Source organism: Phoenix dactylifera, chromosome 2, assembly GCF_051530095.1.
Source record: "Phoenix dactylifera cultivar Ajwa chromosome 2, Ajwa_hap1_PhDact_Kaust_v1.1, whole genome shotgun sequence".
NCBI lineage: Eukaryota > Viridiplantae > Streptophyta > Magnoliopsida > Arecales > Arecaceae > Phoenix > Phoenix dactylifera.
Window position 1 is genome coordinate 32,366,955 of NC_143191.1, and position 18,023 is coordinate 32,384,977.

The following is an 18,023-nucleotide window of genomic DNA, read 5'->3' on the forward strand; positions in this document are numbered from 1 at the left end:
TATTGTCTTAGTTATTGGTATGATGTTGTCAGCTTCTGAATGGTGTCTTATAGTTCTCTTGCTCCTTACCGAGTGCAAATTTCTACGATGTTACCTAGCAAGTTCAGCTTATACAACAAGTTGTCCACCGGTACTCTCTTTATTGCTTAGCTTGCCCAGTTTATGTTGTTCTCATTCTTTTCTCTTTTCGAATTGTTTATTCTATGCGAAGTCCAGCATTTTCTTTACTTGTGTAGCATACCTCATGGTAAGTGACCAACATTGGTGTTGTATAGTTTTGGGCAATAGATTTCTTGTATATTTAACTATCTTATGTTGTATAGCTAGGTTGTTTGTGAATGATGACTGGAGCTATCAATGGTAGTTGCTAATTTTGAAATTGTGCTTTCGGTCACAATGGAATGCTATTTATTTGGTTGCTGAATCTGTTCTTTGAAAGTTAATTAAAAAATATCTCTTTGCTAGCACCTGGTTTTTATGAATGCTTTAATAGTTTAGGATTGTGACCTTTTTCTTTGTCCTTTCAGTTTGGTAGAACTCCAGATCCAGAACTTCCTGGGCATCTCTTGTTGGAACAGTATCAGGTTAGTTTGAAAATCTTTCTTATGTTCTTTTCAGATATTCAGTTAGAAAATGGCCAATTTCTTTTGTAAATTTAACATGCATCTTCAATGGGTTTGCAAGATTTTAAATTTCCATGTTTCTATAGTTAACTTCTGACAACAGTAATAAGTATAATTGTAGAAGAGAAAAAGAAATAAGAGGACAACTTGGGGATTGTCCTCAGATATCGATGTTGACTATTCTTTGTTATGCAGGCTCAACTTGTTTCTGCTGTTCGATCTGCCATAAGCACCTCATCTGGTCCTCTTCTCTTGGAGGCTGGCCTGCAGTTGGCTACAAAGGTCTTGAACATATCTCTTCTTATTTCAGAGTTATCTGCTTTTTATTTTTGGAGGATAGTGAAGCCCAGAATTTTTTTCTTTGGTAATTTCAGATTTTGACAAGCAGCATTGTTAGTGGGGATCGGGTTGCTCTGAACCGCATGTTTTCTTTGATTTCACACCAACTTAATGACATTAAAGACTTGTATTACCCATCTTTTGCTGAATGGGTTGCATGCAAGGTATAACATTTGTTTATTGTCTAAATGAATTGCTAGAACTTTGAACTTCAGGAATCTTCTTTAACTTAACAAATTTGCAAGTCATAAGCAAGTTGGCATTCTTACTGAAGATTTATGTTACTGTGATAGATAAAAGTAAGACTTTTGGCTGCCCATGCATCCATTAAGTGTTATGTGTATCAGTTCTGGAGGGAACAGAAAGGTATTCCAGATGAGTATCTGCAGTTGATACCTTTATTTTCTACTAGCTCGAACATCTTGGGAGAGTACTGGATCAGCATTCTCAAGGACTATAGTTATGTGTGCTTCGGCTTGCATCCAAAAGTTAATGTAAGAATCATTCCATATCAAAAAGAAAAAATTTCACCTTTCTTTATCCATGATGGTTTTATGACAAAGCTTATGCTTGACTTTCTATGAGTATTTTCTTCTTGTTCACAGTACAAACCATTCCTCGATGGAATTCAATCGCTGTTGGTTTCGTCCAAGGTGAAAGAATGTCTACATGAAGCCTGGCCACTAATTTTGCAAGCAGCTGCTCTGGATGCAGTTCCCATGAAATTTGAATTGGACAAAGCTTCACAACATGATGAAGATTTACCCAGAACTCCATTTATATCTGGCCACAGCATGGTCAGATTGAAACTCAATGAATTTCAGTTTCTTTGGGGGCTTTCACTGCTCGTTCTCTTTCAGGGACAGCAACTAGTATCAGGTAACCAAGGAAAGATGCTGCTTGTTCATGTTGAGAAGAAACACAGTGGAGATTCAATGCCTCAAGGGGCGCATTACCTGTCATCATTTGAGATTCCCTTGCTAGTATTTCAGTCTCTTTCAAAAGAAGTATTTTTCAGCCAGGAATTTCTGTCATTGGACCTCTGCAAAGAACTCCTTCAGGTAAAACTCTGTCTTCAGGTGAAATTCTGTCAATAAGGAGCGTTAATGTGGCAATTCTATCTATATTTAGTCAAGCATTGTTAATTTTTGCTTGGGAGGGTGCCGCAGTTCTATGAATTGTAATGGAACCCTCTTTTATGAATACAGTAATTTGCATAAAAATTACAGATGGCTTCTTTCACACCGGTTATTCAGACTACAAAAATTTGCATATTGTTATGTTGGGAGAACTTGAAAGTAGGGTATCCTGGTATAGTTACTTTGTGCATCCTTGTTGCATTCTGAGCAGCGTTTCTTGTACCAACAATGTTTGCTGGGAATAGCATTGTTAATAATGACTTCTTATATAGACTTCATATTCCTAATGTTGAGCTGCATAAAATTTATGAATGCAGGTTCTTATATCTGCTGATTACACCAGTGCTTCATGCAATGGCCTTGTCATATATCTACTATCACAGGTGAAGTTTAGCTGATGCTTCAAAAATAAAATTCAAGTTGGTTTTCGGAAGCATATAATGTATAGAATGGAGTGCGTGTTCAATGGTTTTGACATGTTCTAGGCTGCCTTAGTGCAACAAGGGCAAATTGAAATAAACCCATCCCATTTAGACTCCCAAAGCAGAGCTGGAGGTAAATCCCAAGATCAGTTATGTTAATTCAACTTAATATTTTTTTAACGGAAACAAGATTTTGATAGTCTAATAACATTTGAGCAAACCTATCATGGTCACTGCAGACAGCAAGTTACTCTAACCATGCAGACAAGAAGACATTCAACTTTAACTCGATTATTGCTTTCATCTCACATCCGCTTCTTACGATATTAACACACTAATGCTTCTGAAACTACTATCATCTAAAGCATAATTGCTGTTTCATGGCCAGAAAACTAGGATGTATGTGTTGCCAAAGCTTGTTGGCCATCTCATATAAAACTTGTGCACTTGTCCACAGATTGTAGAAAGACTACAAGCAGTTTCACAGACTCGTTCCCAAATTTTCTTGCAAAACATCATCAATTGGCCTGTTTTGACAGCCCAATGACAAAGATGTTGAGTTTGACACCTCTGAAACATAAGTTTACCTTTGTTCTCAGTCCCAATGAATAGTATTTGGAGTACTGCTTATTTGATTCACAAGTTCTGCCATGATTATCTATTAAAGTGGTCTTACTTTATCGTGAGCTGCATATTTCAAACAGATTGTGCATTTTTGTCACTGTGATTGTTTCGAAGGATGACTTGTGTTTTTTTTTTTTTTAACAGATTGTGAAGTTCTGTCCTGATAATTATTTTCATATGGATGACTTTGCTACTGCAGCCACAGAACTATATTTCAAATGCCTTATGGTAACATTTCAAAGGTAGTTTCTCTTCTCACGGTATTTTAGCAAGTGTTACTAGTGTTTTTTTTTCCAGTGAAATACAATATAAACATGTTAATCTTGTTGCTGCTCTTATTCTATTTGTCTTGAGTTTCCGTTATTGGTGAGGATCAAACTCTAGTTGTTCTTACAAGTATTTTACTGCAGTGACCGTGCATTTTTGCAAGATCACTCTGATAGCAACGAGTTGCTTTCTGAGTTATTCAACGCAGCTGAGACTATAGCATATCGGATAAACCATAAGGTGTGTGAAAAAAAAATAGCTTTCTAAAATGTGCTTTTCCTGCCAATACATTTGTTTTAAAGATTGTATATTCTTTTTCCAGTAAAGCCTTCTGTATCATATTTTGGCTTGGTTTCTATAGTGTTTCTTCGCATTCTCCATCTATTTAGTAGTCTAAATTCTCTCTTGTATACCAGAAACGTTGGAATTTGATAATGGCACTTATATCGATCTCTCGTGAGTGGTTTAGATTAGCTTCAACCAATTTACTCTTGTCAAAAGCTATCTCCTTTCTTCAGAACTTAGTGCCCTTTATGAAGAGATGTTTCATAGGTATGTCCTAATTTAGTTTTTGCTTTCTCATTTTATGAGAATTGGCTGTTTTCTTTTGCTTTAAATAATTCTATATGATGTATTTGTTATTTCTAGTAAATAATGTATGAGAAGCTGAATGCAATAAACATATGTTTTGGTACGCTTTGCAATCTAGTGCAGTTTTGGATTGGTTCTCAAAAATTCTTGGGTACTGATAATTAAAATGTTTCGTACTGTATTTTATGGTCATCTTTCTGCAATATATTTTTCTTGTATTATATTAAAATTTTGAGAATATTCAAAATGACCCATGTTGCAGTCATGTAGATCATGGATGTAGTAAGAGGGAAAAAATTGCAGTTTGAACAAACCATGATGATTGTTTTCACTTGAAAGTGGTTGCTAAGTTTAGCATGCTGGGATTAGAGCTTCATGCAAGTTGTTGCTTTCAAAATTAACAAGATAAGATATGGTATAATGTTTATATGTAAACCTGCATCAGATTAGAGATTTTCCAAGAAAACTATAAGCCATGTCATCTTTTGGTCGGCCTTAACTTAAAATTACAAGTGGGGTATGATTGGAAACCATTTTGCAAAGCAGGCTATGCTAATCCTATGCACGGTAGTATATTTGGTGGAGTCTAAACTCTTTAGTTACTTGGGGTATGTTTCTTTATGTTTCAAAATTCGAAGGTGGGGAATCCATTGAAGCAAGGGACTTAACAACAAGAATAACAACAACAATAACAATAATAATAATAACAATCACAACAACAACAATAATAGTAAAGGTGGAGGAAAAAGATAGGAAGGAATTGAAATAGGAGTCATATGGTATCTGAAGATTTGATTCGGTAAGAGAAGAAAATAAAGATATGGGAAGACATGAGAATTGATCTGAGTTTTGTAGAAAAGAATACATCAAACAACAATATTTGTCAAGATGTTCTATCTAGGTTTGGCAACTTAGGACTCGACATGCAAACAACCTGCTTTAAGCAGGTTCAGGTTTGACATAAATGGGTTTGAGTTATAAATGTGTCAACCCGTCTAGACCTGTTTATTAAATTCTGGTTTAGATCTTTGACTTGTTTAATCTATTTTGACCCATCTAATAATTGGGTTGGCCCCCAACCAATTTAACTCGTTTAAGACATGTTTAACCTGTTTAAAACCTTCTTAACCCATTTTTGTCCTGTTTAACCTAACCCACTTAACTTGTTTAATCCGTTTAAATCCATTTAATCCATTAAAAATCCATTTAAACTGTTTAACCTGACTTGACCTATTTAATAAATAGGTTATATGGGGTGGGTTGGGTTACTTGTTCAACAAACAGGTCGGGTTTAGATCTGAATTTTGGACCTATTTAATAAACAAGTCAGGTTCAGGTTGAAGAATTTTTGACTCAACTCGCATCCAACCCGACCCGTATTTGATCCGGCCCGATTGCCACCCCTAGTTCCAACTTCTTTATAATTGGCAAATTCCTCCTTTTGTTAGGTGAAACTTATTACTAAGTGATTGATTATCAGCATATTGGTATGATAGTTGATTATAATTGCTTTAAAAATTGTAACATAGTCAATGTTCTTGTTCAAATTAGTAGTTATTATGCGATGTTATTTTACTTTTGAGAGGATTTAAATGTTAAAAATGTCACAACTATAAATCTAAAATGTAAGACTTCATCATTATCCAAACTCCAGAATTAACTCAAAGATACAAAATGATATGACTGCCCGCTAACTTTTGATACCTTCTTTGAAAGGTCTGAGAACTTCAATAGCCACGTCTAGCATTGTTATCGCAGGATTTTTCTGAAATTACTATAATCATGAAACTGGAATCCATATGTTTATTGGCCATAATTTAAATCTATGCAGGGGTAACCAATTCTGGTTCATTGCCGTATATTCAATATTGGCCTTCAAGTTACAATGCCAAAATGTCTTCTGACCAACTTGCATATGCATGTCTTCTTACCAGGCAATAGTTTTGCATGGGAGATTCTATTCCTTTTAACTCTCTTGAGCATGTTCATAAAAATATGCATGGTAGCTTAGATTAAGTGGGTTTGATAAGGATTGGCTCTCAAATCAACTATGTATATGAGAGAGAGAGATAGAGAGAGGAGAGAGAGGTTCCGTTCCTCTGTCCAGAAGACCAATACAGAGTTAAAGAGGGAAAAGCTTTAAGCAAATTCCAAGGGATCTAGGCCCCTCAAACAACTTTCTAGGCTCACTCTTAATGACTAAACACTTGGCCAAATAAATCAAATACCTCATGGGCTTCTTCTAAGCACCATAGCAGAAAATGAATATCCACTAGACTAAAATGTTATAGTCTTCAAGAAAGACAAAGGTGCCATTCAACAAACTAGTGATAAAATAGTCCTATTCCTTTTATGTGTATAAAATGAAGTTAATGAATGAGAATAATGAATAAAGGCATCCACGATGCAGTTTCCAATACGAACACCGTGCTTCCATCCAATGTGTTTCTCCTCCCACGATCAATCTACTTAATACTCTGTGATTGTTAACTCGGTATGTCGCCTTTACTTTGTACATAACCTTACAAAATGTGAAGTTTGAGTGCATCCATCGATTTTGATGAATCTAACACATAGATTGCATCACAATCATCTGGTGAAAGTTGTGGATTGTTGAACGTGTATAGGATTTTAAATGTCGTGTAAGACATCAGGTTTACGAATGATGAGGTCAGGATAAGTTGTTTGAAGAACATCTATTGTTGTGGCTGCTACAGTTGCCAAAGATGTCCTTACAGGCCTTAGTTTGTTTTAGATGTGACTCCTTTGCTGTCGTGTCCATCTCTTTTATTTGCTCTTCTGCTGTATCAAGCCTTCTAATTTACAATGTTCCATGCTTCTTGTCAGTCAATTTTCAGTTTACTTCTGTCAATCAAAAGAAGAATAGCTTTGCATTTGCCAAATTTCACAACACCCTTTTTGTATAAAACATTTATTTGTATACATGAAATTGATAGGTTTTCCAGCAGCGAAGCTCTGAGGCAAAAAAACATTTGTATTTTGTTTCGCAGATGAAGCTGAACTTCATATTGATGATTATGACAATCTAATGACAGTCCTGGGAGCTTGGGCTAGCATGCTTGCATTTTTGTCTCAAGACTGCATTAAGAGAATCTGCATTATGGAAAGCAAGATAAGTAATTCGAGCAAACTTTTGGCAAAAATACTTGTTTTTTGTTTGGAAGAAGTTGTAGCTCTTGCCAGACTTGTTCATCAAAGTCATCATCTGCGAGAATACAAAGCAAACAATCACATGCTCCTGTTCTCTGTATTCAAACTTTGCACAAAGTGCGTCCGGGATACCTTTTATGTGACAAATATACAGGTAGGTACATGGTTATCATGTGACATATAACTACAATATCTGATAAGTGTGAGATCAAAAAAACTTACTTTGTGGACGCTTTGTGTAAGCAGATTCAGACGTTAGGCCTTCATGTGGTGAAAAACATTGCTCAAAAAGAACTTGCTGAAGGTTCACAAGTGAAGAGTCATTCTTTTTTGCTATTCTTCATTGGAGAGCTCTTTCGAGATGTTTTTCTTCTAATCCAACATACGTTAAAGGTACTTCTGTTAAATTGTTGTGTAAAAAACATGTAACAAAATGACAGAATTATCCTCTATGGCAGGAACACAAAAGTAGGGAATCTGTGGCTATCACTGATGAATGTTTGAGGCTGCTCTTCCTCTTCCATACACTTGCACGAGGCAGTGAATGTCAGAAGGCAGTCATGATGTTGCTTTTGGAAGCCTTATTTATGGTTTTCTATCTATCCAGTGGAAGCCTTTCCCAGGTTGTTAATGTTGAATATTTCAAATCATTAATCTAATCACTACATTATCAATTTTCCCTCATTGTTCATCTGCATGTTAAGTTTTATTTTCGTCTCGGTTTCAGGAAACTAATGAGGTCAACACCGTTACAAGGAGTATGGTTTCTCATCTTGTTCAGATTCCTTCAGCTGTAATTCAAATCAAAGATGCAATATTATCAATGCCAGTTACACGAAGACAGCAAATTCAGGTGCTGTGATAGAAGTTAACTATAACTCACGCAACTTTTATTAGAAATTAAACTAAGGTCCAAGGTGCATAGTTTTTGCCTTAATCGGCAAATTGCTTCCTGTGATGAGCCAATAGGTTATGGGATTTTTCTTTCGCAAAATTTTAGGCATGAACAAATTTCTTCTGCTATTGGAAAATCCAGCATTGACTACAGCCATGCATGCAATAAAATAAATATATTTTGCGTCCAGGACGAGTTATAATTACATTTTAGAAACCAATATTCTCTTTCATTGTGGTATTCTTAGCAGCACATGTTGACAGTTCTGATAGTCCTATGCTTGTACTTTTAGGATATGCTACGAACTTCAGTCACTCAGTATCAGATGGGAACACAGGGCAAGTTGAATGTGCAACCAGAGTCGGATGCTAGAGAAGTTCATCAGGTGCAGGCTTCAGATTTCATAGTTGCACCTGCTGACAAGCATGATATCAAAGAAGAAGAAGAGGAAGACGATGATGATGATTGGGATGCATTCCAATCTTTGCCAGCTAACAATGTGTCTGCTTCTCCAACTGATTCACATGTTGACTGGAGAGAGCCTGAGGCTGCTTCAGTTGATGATTCTTCACCTGCAGAGAGTGATCATAGCAAGAATTGTTGCCATCACCATGACCTCTCACATCAGAATGTCTTCGAAGAGGTTACTCCTGAACAGGGTCCAGCAACTGGTACAGGTGAAGAAATGACGAGCCTCGTCAGGAATGAACTGGTGGAACCCTCAGATTCCCAATATTCTCAAAATGAGGGAGTCATTGAAGATTCTGGTGGTATAAAAGTTCAGGAGTTGTCTAAACAGTCAATTAATGAAGGTGGAGACAAAATGATGGGGAATGATGTGGATGATACCATTCGATCCGCCATTCAGCTCGTGGAGGATGATGAACTGATCAAGGAGAATGAAGACCAGCGCCTGCACCATAAAGGTGGTAATGAATTAAGAACTACAGGTAATGAAGATAGCACCCAAGAGCATTCTGTTGATGGGCTTTCTGCTCCAAAGGATAATGCAAAAGAAGATAATGAAAGGGAGTGCGATGGGCAGCAGCATCTGCACCATGAGAGAGGTAGTGAATCAGAAAGTATAGTTAATGAAGACGGGACCCAACAGCATTGTGTTAATGTGATTGCTGCTACTGAGAATAATGAACAGGAGTGTGAGGCGCAGCATCTGCTCCATCAGGGTGGAGGTGAATTAAGAAGCAGAAGCGATGAAGTCTGCTACGGTCATTCAGATGATGTGCCTTCTGCTCCCAACAAGAAGGAAAACGAAACTGGTGGCCTGCATCCCTACCATGAGGATGACAATGAATCAATGAGTAAAGGTAATGAAGATGGCCCCAAAGAGCATTCTGTTCATGCAGGAGGAGAATAAAAAGGAGGATGAACACCAACATCTGCACCATCATGGGGAGAGTAATTAAGAAGGCAGAGTTGATGAGGAAGGCTCCGAAAAACATTCAGATAATGTGCTTGCTGCTCGCTTAAGAAGTGCCGTCTAGTGATTCACCAAGATCTCCCAAGGATTTCTTCTCTACAGGCTGGCAGCTAGCATCCAGATTCTGTGATAAGGAGCCGCAAAAGCAGCTAGATAATCTTGAATTCTCAGAAATCTGTAGATTCTTTATAATAGCTGGCTGGCTGAAAGTGTATGACCAGTTTTAACAATCATCAAGGAGACTCGGGTGCAAAATTTCTTCATTATGATCTACTCCATATTGCATATGTACTTGTTAATAGGGATTCTACTTGGGATTTTTTAGATATATATTTTTGAAGTAGCTGATTCTGCATTAATTAGAAAAATGCTGTATGTAAAGTAGTTCTATACTTTTTTTTTGAAATTCTGACATTTTAGCAAAGCAATTAAATATAGTAGCCTGTACATGTTTGACACTGACATTTTTACTACCTTGTGATGAAATTTAGCAGTTTTGTTTCCGTTCGGAAATTTTGACATTTTTAACTGCCTCAGAGTTTTATTGCAACTGGTAACCTAATTGGCACACAGGGAACCAAAGCAAAAATTGTTACCGGCAGAACTTTACAATACCCTTGATACCCAATCTGACGACGTTGTTTGACAAAAAAGATTTTTCAGAAGCTTGGACCTTCGGAGCGGAATAAAAGAATTGCCATAAGGTAGCATTGACTTAAATGAATGTGAAAAGGTTTAGGTGGAAAAAAGGTCCTGCAAGCAAGCTTATTTTAGATTCAAAAGTAACAAATTGACATCAACCACTTAAGATTACATCAGCGTCCAATTGCTAAAATAGCAATTTGTAATTGATGTAACATAAGTCTGCCAAACTTTGGAAGCTTTCAATCCGTCCAATATATTTTTTTCTTCTTATCATAATTCTGATATTCTTAAAATTCCTACATGAATATGACCATATATCCTATGTTAAATATCTACTTTTTGATCACCCCGAACTAGATATTTTTGCAATTATTGTTAAATCAATTTTATAACTTTAACACCTAATCTAGCTAATAAGAAATCAGCGTAAGAAAATATAAAATATATAAATAAATCTACCTTATTCTATCAACATTTGGGACAAGTGGTGATTTTAACGTGGTATTAGAGTAGAGGTCCTGAGTTTGAAATCTGTCTTCGCAAAGCATAAGCTTTTAGGATAAGTGGTGCTTTTTTCAACTAGGCTTAGTCTACTTGACCGGTTCAGACGTAAGAGTTGGAGTAGAAGATGGGAAAAAAGAATAGTCTTGTTCGACTTAGAGTAGCAGATGGGGAAAAAAAAGATAGAACCTTTTTCGACATGAAGTAGGAGACGTACTCCATCTTGATTTTCTATGGGAGCTAGAAAACCTAGCCTTCATCAGCTATTTAAAGACCTCCATACCCCCTTTCATCTCACCATCAACTGATTTTGCCAATCACCAGCTAGAGCACTGTTAGCTCCTTCCCTTCTTGGTTTCCAAACAGTCTTGGCTCACGGTGCTCATCAGAGATTTTAGTTGAATGATCACTTGAATTTTTTATTCTAAGAGATTTTTGAAATTATTTGAATATGTCGTTTGATTTTATTCACAAAGTAAGCAATGGTGCAACATTCTTTCAAGAGGGAGCGATGCGGAGCGGGGGGGCAACTGAGGAGCAGCAGAGCGGGGGAGTGATGCGGAGCAGCAGTCAGTGGATGCTAAGGTGGAAGGGGGTAATGGTGATCGGCAACAACCAGTAGGGTCTGGGAAGCCCTTGTGGTCAGCGGTGGCCCAAGCACCCCCATGTCGCCCCCAGTGTTCCTCGGTCAAGATATCCCAAGCGGAACTTCGGCAAAATCAGAGTATCTTTACGGAGGTATTGGAGTTTCCACCGGAGAGGATCAACGAGGCCCGAAAAACCTAGGCAGCGACGACCCTTCTGGCCCGGAGCCTTGGGCGCCCGGTCCTTGTTGACCGGATTGTGAAAGAAATCTAGTTTAGGGCTTGAATCAGCAATGAGGTCGAAGGCCCTCCATTGGCGGCAGGGCACATGGCCATCTGCTTTAAGAAGGAGGAGGAGAGGGACACGGTGCTCCGGAGTGGCCCTTGGCTGGTAGCAGGGTAGCTACTGGCCATAGAGAGGTGGCTTCCTGATTTTGTGCCCGATGTCCATGGGGTCACCAAGGTCGTGGCGTGGGTGCGAATGCCGGTGCTTCCACTCGAGTTCTAGGATAGGGAGTCGATCCTCTCCATCGCCGGAGTGGCCAAACGTCCCCTGGCTATGGATGCGACAATGGATGACAGGCGGCGGCTAGGGTTTGCTAGGGTTAAAATTGAAAGTGATGCCTTACAACCTTTGAGGCCGGGGATCTACCTTCAAGGCGAAACGGGGAAGATCTGGTAGGGGTTCACCTTCGAAAATCTGTCGGGAGTGTGCTACAAGTGTGGTTGCCTCGGCCATGGCAGGAAGAAGTGCGGCCCTGCGCCGCCAGTCTCTGGGGGGGTGGGTGGTGGTGACAAGGTGGTGGCAACATCAATAAGCCCGGGTGATGCTGACCTTAACTAGAGCAATCGGTCAGCTTATTAGCCATGGCTGATCACCAGTTGGACCCGCAAGCTAAAACCATTCGGACCAGAGCCGAGGAAGAAGACGACCAGTGAGTTGGGCGCGGAGTCAAACCGGGGTCCACACGCTAACAACCAGGGCCCAAAATCTTCACCAACTAGAACGTGCCTGGCTGAGGTGGTGGCGGGGGTCGACTAGCGGCGGACGGTAGCGGTGCCGAATCGGGGGAAAGCGTCGATGGTGGATGATCTCGGCGACGACTCGACCTTCCCAGTCGAGGTATGCTATGTTGACTTGCTCTTTACTTTTGAGCCAGAGCTGATTCCACTCAGTAGGGAGGAGCTTGGTCCTATGCAGGACCTATCGGGCCGAGAAGTGGGGCCAGGCCTGTCCAGACGGGCCCAAAGCCCACTGAAGGGTCGCGGCAAGTCTGAGGCCGTAGAGACAATGGGCTGAGCCCAAAACAAGGGAGCGGTGTTGAGCCCGGATCAGCAAGTGGGCCCCAGCATATCCAGCCTGACCGTTCGGGGCCCAAGCCCAATAGTTAGTCTTGGTACGACCGAGAGTGCGAGGCTGAATCAGGCGGGTGGGCGAGTCTCTGAATCCACATTCAGAACCCGCTTAACTGAGACAAACCAAGGCTACTCGGTTACCAGGCAGCAAGGTCTGAATGTCTTCACTAATCCCACCACCTAGCCTCCCCCCACTGCCATGCCGGCGACGAAGGAGCGGCGGTGGTGGAGGACCTACAGGGAGTGACTGGAGCAAGGGTCTACCACCGCACACAATGAAGGAGGTCAATCTGGTGGTGGCTGCAGCGGTATCCGGGAAGAGTCGGGCAGAGGTAACCACCTAGAACTGAGCCAAGGCTGGCGGCATGGCATCCAGTGGCCGGCGGGGGGTGGAGGTAACTATTGGAGATGGGCGTGGAAAGGATTTGGGTGATCAGGGGGCTGGTAATTTGAATCGGTAGCAGGGTGATCAAACTAGGAGGGAGAGGCGGTAGACTCAGAGGTTGGTGGGGGAGAAGAGAGTGTCTGGCATGGCGGTTGACAGTAAGGCAATGCACATTGTGGTGGAACAGGGAGAGGTAGGAGGCAGGATTGCCGGGGTGGTACCCACGGAGGATGCTCACAAGCACATATTGGCCAAACTTAAGAGCACCATCCGTGACTAGGAAGACTCCTCAAATATGGAAGGGCCCAAGCTGGGGGGCAAAGTAGTCCCCGCTCAAATGCTTTGTTATGAAGATCCTTATATGGAATTGCCAGGGTGCAGGGAAATCATCCTTTAGCCTAGCTTATTGGAGGCTAGTGCACTTGCATGAGCCAAACATTTGTGTAGTCTTAGAGACCAGATTTTCAGGTAGGGGCTTAGTGGATCTGGGCTTCTCGGGATCGAGATTCACGTGGTGCAACAACAGGTTAGGCTGTGCCAGGATTTGGGAGCGGATTGACCGGGTGTTCGCCACGGTCGGGTGGATTCAGGGCTTGACGGACTTTAGGGTAAGCCATCTGCCATGGATTGCTTCTGATCATTGCCCCGTGCTGGTAAACACTTCCCCCACTATCCAAGCACATGGTCTATTTCGGTTTGAGAACTTATGGCTCTCATATCTGCGTTCCTGGGAGGTGGTGAGGGAGGCATGGCAGATGCCGGTACGTGGGGATGTCGTTTATAAAGTGTCACGTAGGCTGGAGATGACTAAACATCGACTGAGGATGTGGAACAAGGTTGAGGTGGGGAACATCTTTAGGAGGGTTGAAGTGGCTGAAGCATCTATTGCACTAATTCAGAGTAGAGAAGAGATGAATGGAGGTTTGATAGAGGGTGAACAGGTGGAGCTCCAGTCTCAGCTTGCTCTGTAGCACTCCCTTCTTCGGCAGCAGGAAACCTTCTGGAGACGGAAGTCGAGAGTTCAGTGGATTCTGGAGGGAGACCGCAATACCAGATTCTCACGATCCTTCGTCGGCATAGGAACAAAATTTATAGCATCAGGGAGAGCAGTGGTCAAATGACTGATGACCCAGACTCGATCAGGAGAGTCTTGGAGGAGTTTTTCAAATTTAGATGGACAGAGCAGACTAGGGACAGAGGGTTGCCCGCTCAACCGGGCCCATCGAGGAGGGTAACGGATTTGGAGAACACCAAGCTGATCAAGCCGATGACAAGAGTAGAGATTTAGGAGAGCCTCTGGCATCTGGTTGGGGACAAGGCCCCGGGGCCAGATAGGTTTTTCCCTCTCTTTTTTCAGAGGTTTTGGTGCATAGTTAGACAGGATGTGACTGAGGCCATCATTCAGTGTTTCAGCTCAGCCTCCATACCTAGTGAGTGGAAACGAACCTTTATTACCCGAATCCGAAGAGGCAAGATGCCACGGAACCGAGTCAATACCGACCCATTAGTCTCTGCAACGCCCTCTATAAAATCATAACCAAGATCTTATTGAGGAGAGTCAGAGGTGTATTGGCTGAGTTGGTTAGCCCCGAGCAGGGGGCTTTTATCGGAGGGCAAAGTATCTCTAATAATGTACTAATCGCCCAGGAGTTTCTGTATGATCTCAGGCAGGCCTCACATAGGCGGGGACTGATGGGCATCAAGCTAGATATGGAGAAAGCTTACGACAGGATGGATTGGCATTTTCTGGCACACACATTGGAGATTTTTGGCTTTCATCATTAGTAGATCAATTAGGTCATGAGCTGTATCTGGGCACCCTCCTTTGCCATTTTGGTGAATGGTTCACCTACACGATTCTTCGATTCCTCTATAGGTCTACGGCAGTGATGCCCTCTATCTCTCCTGCTGTTCATCCTATGCTCGAACGCTCTATTTAGAGCTCTTCGCAGTGCTGCTGAGACCCATGTCTTGGAGCCTTACAGGCCGAGGGCAGGTACTTTCTAGATTTTCCATTTATTGTTTGCTGGTGATTGTTTTCTGATAGCTAGTGCGAGTAGGCGGTTGGCACAGACACTCTGAAGGATAATAGTGGAGTATTGTAATGCATCCGAGCAGTGGGTCAACTTGGCCAAATCGGCTATGTGTTATTCTTCGAAGATCGAGGCTCGAGCGAAAGGTGCCATCTCAGAGATTTTGGAGATTAGCGAGCAAGATGGTGGCATACAGTATCTGGGGATTCCCATCACCGGCTGGCGTCTGTGCAGGACTGATTGTTTCAAGGTGTAGTTGATGTTCGGCAGCGTTTGGAGGGGTGGCAAGCAAGCACTCTTTTCATGATGGGTAGGATCACCTTGGTCAGGTCAGTACTGAGTTTTATTCTCCTATACTTGGTTTTGAACATGATTGTTCCGATTGCTCTATTGAGGCCATTGGAGCAACTGCTTCGGAGTTTCATATGGGATGGGCGAGCTCGGGGAGGTGGCACCCATTTGCTTGCTTGAGAGGTTCTCTGTCAGCCGACGAGCAGTAGGGGCTTGGGCATTCATTTCCTCATCACTAGGCGGGAGGTATTGGTAGCTAGGCATATGGTTAGATTCATTCTGGAGCCGGATGGGTTATAGAGTAGGTTGATGAGAGCCAAGTATGGAGAGACATGTGTCGGTGATTCATTTAGACCAGGGCATCAGTGCTCCTACATTTGGCGCGGGATGTGTGCTCGAGCCCCGCAGGTGCTCCCATGTATCTCGTGGGCAGTGAGGATGGTTGCATGATTGATGTTGTTGAGGACAGTTGGATGGCTGGACTACCGTTATCCAGATGGCCTACCATGATTGACCCGGCTGCAATAGCCGATTGCAGAGTGTGTGATCTTCTAGTTTCCGAAGAGAGTAAATGGGATGTTGACCAGATCCACCTTCTCTTTGACGACGCCCTAGCAGAGAGGATATTGGCTACACCCCTACCCTTAAAGGGTACGGTTGACAGGAGGGTATGGAGCCCGACTGGCAGGACAAGAGTTACAACTAGGGATCTCTAGACTATATTGGACACGGGGCCCACCCATCATCTGAAGGGCCGTTGGATCCATGGGTGGCCCTATTCCTGTGGAGGGTGGCATGGGGCATACTATCTACTAGAGAGGTATTGGCTCGGAGGGGAATTCACCTACCCGTTGACTGTGAGGGTTGTCCGGGGAAGGAGGAGTCTATGGGCCATGTGTTGTTTACTTGCCCGCGAGCGATGCAGGTTTGGGGCCTCGCCTTGGCTCATCGGTCGTGTTTCACTTCTTCAGAGACATTCTTGCACCAGTTGAGAGATTCAACTCGGAGACCCAATATGGTAGAGAGGGGGGTGGTATGGGTGTATGTAGCATATCATATATGGTTGGACAGGAATGCGCGGATTTTTGAAGGCAGAGGGCTCTATTCGAGATCGGTGGTGGACAGGGCCTTCGCACATATAGCCGAGCTGGTGAGCACTGCAGTTGTAAGCTCACCTAGAGGTGATAAGGATATCTGGGGTTTCTCTTTGGCTCTTACAGCGTCTAGGCACGCGATGATACCTTTGGTATCCTGGAAGCCCCCAACCCTTAGTTTCCTCAAGGTGAATTTTGATGGCAGCATCTTAGAGGGTGATAGTAGATGCTGTGTGGATTTTGTGATCAGAGACCATGTTGCCCAGTAGATACAACCCACGAGGGGGGGTGAATTGGGTCTTTTTAAACTTTTAGACTACTTCTAAAACTTTTCAATTAATTATGCTAAGTTATATAGATGCACAGTGAAATTTAAACTTAGCAACAGTTTGATGTATAGAATGTGAGTAGATTGAATATGCTTGCAACTAAAGGATGCGCGGATAAAAGTTAAGCAAGCAATTTATCTAAGTAAGTAAGTGAGTAAGTTAGACAATGACAAGAATCATTACAAACACAACAAACATATAGTGGTTCGGTGCACCCCAGCACCTACATCCACTCCCCAAGACCTCTTGGGAATTTCACTATAATCCTACAGATTACAGCCGGTTGTTTTACAAACTCACAACCCAACTTGTTGTTTTGCGAGATAACAACGAACTCGGTCGGTTTTCACAGGCTCACCGACTAGAACCAACCGATTGTTTTCCCGGGTTCACAATCAAATCCAGTTGGTTTTCTCCACAGGCTCACCAACCACAACCTTCAACGATTGTTTTCCGGGTTCACAATCAACCCAGTTGGTTTTTCCAAAGGCTCACCAACCACAACCTAACACCGTTGGTTTTCCCTTTGGCTCACCAACAAACCTTAACCCCTTGATTCAATCCCTTGATTGAATCAAGTTACAAGATATTAAAACAAAGGTTTAAAGACAAATACAAGCTTCTCACTTAAGCAGATATAGCAAATATAAATAAGTAAGGTAAAGAGAAGAAGCCCTCAAACTAATTCGTAGATGGAGGAACTCGGCTTCTTCTTCACTTGACCCTCTTCTGATTTTGCACGAAGTAGAGGATCACCGAGGCAGCACACAGTTGAAGAGGAAGCTTTGGGATTCACTTGGATGCTCTTCTTCTCTCTATTTTGCTTTGAATGGCCCTTTTGTGCTTTAGGGAGATTTTCCTTGTAATCTCTTCTAAATCTCTTTCCTAAATGTTCTCTCCCACTTCCATTTCTTTTCCCCTAGCTCTCCTCTTGATTTTATAGCTTTACATGTCGTGGAACCAGAAATCTAGCCGTTAGAGACAAAAATAGAGCCGTTGTGCACAGTCTGCAACTCCTGACAAAGTTTCCGTTGGGATCGGAGTCGACTCGCGCGATCTGGAGTCGACTCGGCTGTAGCAGGAGTCGACTCATGCTTTTCTGGAGTCGGCTCGGCAACTGTTCCAGATTTGAATTAAAGTGGTCTTCTCGACTGGGAGTCGACTCGACTTAACCCGGAGTCGACTCGCCAAAATCTGGAGCTGACCTTGCACTTTTGGAGTCGGCTCATCCCAAGGAATCCATAGATGTATTCTTCAACTTTGCTTACTCGAGTCGACTCGAAAATTCTGAGAGTC

At 42.0% G+C, this 18,023-nt stretch overlaps 1 protein-coding gene across 10 annotated transcripts in view; it reads left to right on the top strand.

The window, feature by feature from the left end:
• SWEETIE (HEAT repeat-containing protein) overlaps positions 1-9,973 on the top strand; it is a 68,952-nt gene extending 58,979 nt beyond the window's left edge. For 4 of the 10 annotated variants that reach the window (XM_008803802.5, XM_039129480.3, XM_039129486.3 and 1 more), the window contains 14 exons: positions 528-584; positions 819-905; positions 998-1,126; positions 1,256-1,456; positions 1,568-2,023; positions 2,419-2,484; positions 3,292-3,389; positions 3,558-3,654; positions 3,831-3,966; positions 7,017-7,330; positions 7,423-7,569; positions 7,617-7,799; positions 7,904-8,029; positions 8,364-9,973. In XM_008803802.5, coding sequence (XP_008802024.2) covers positions 528-584; positions 819-905; positions 998-1,126; positions 1,256-1,456; positions 1,568-2,023; positions 2,419-2,484; positions 3,292-3,389; positions 3,558-3,654; positions 3,831-3,966; positions 7,017-7,330; positions 7,423-7,569; positions 7,617-7,799; positions 7,904-8,029; positions 8,364-9,446 — 3,180 coding nt within the window. In that variant the 3' untranslated portion in view covers positions 9,447-9,973. The remainder of the gene's footprint in view (positions 1-527; positions 585-818; positions 906-997; positions 1,127-1,255; positions 1,457-1,567; positions 2,024-2,418; positions 2,485-3,291; positions 3,390-3,557; positions 3,655-3,830; positions 3,967-7,016; positions 7,331-7,422; positions 7,570-7,616; positions 7,800-7,903; positions 8,030-8,363) is intronic. The other 6 variants (XM_026808064.4, XM_039129481.3, XR_015975326.2 and 3 more) reach the window with 4 other exon arrangements.
• Positions 9,974-18,023: the final 8,050 nt, after the last annotated feature.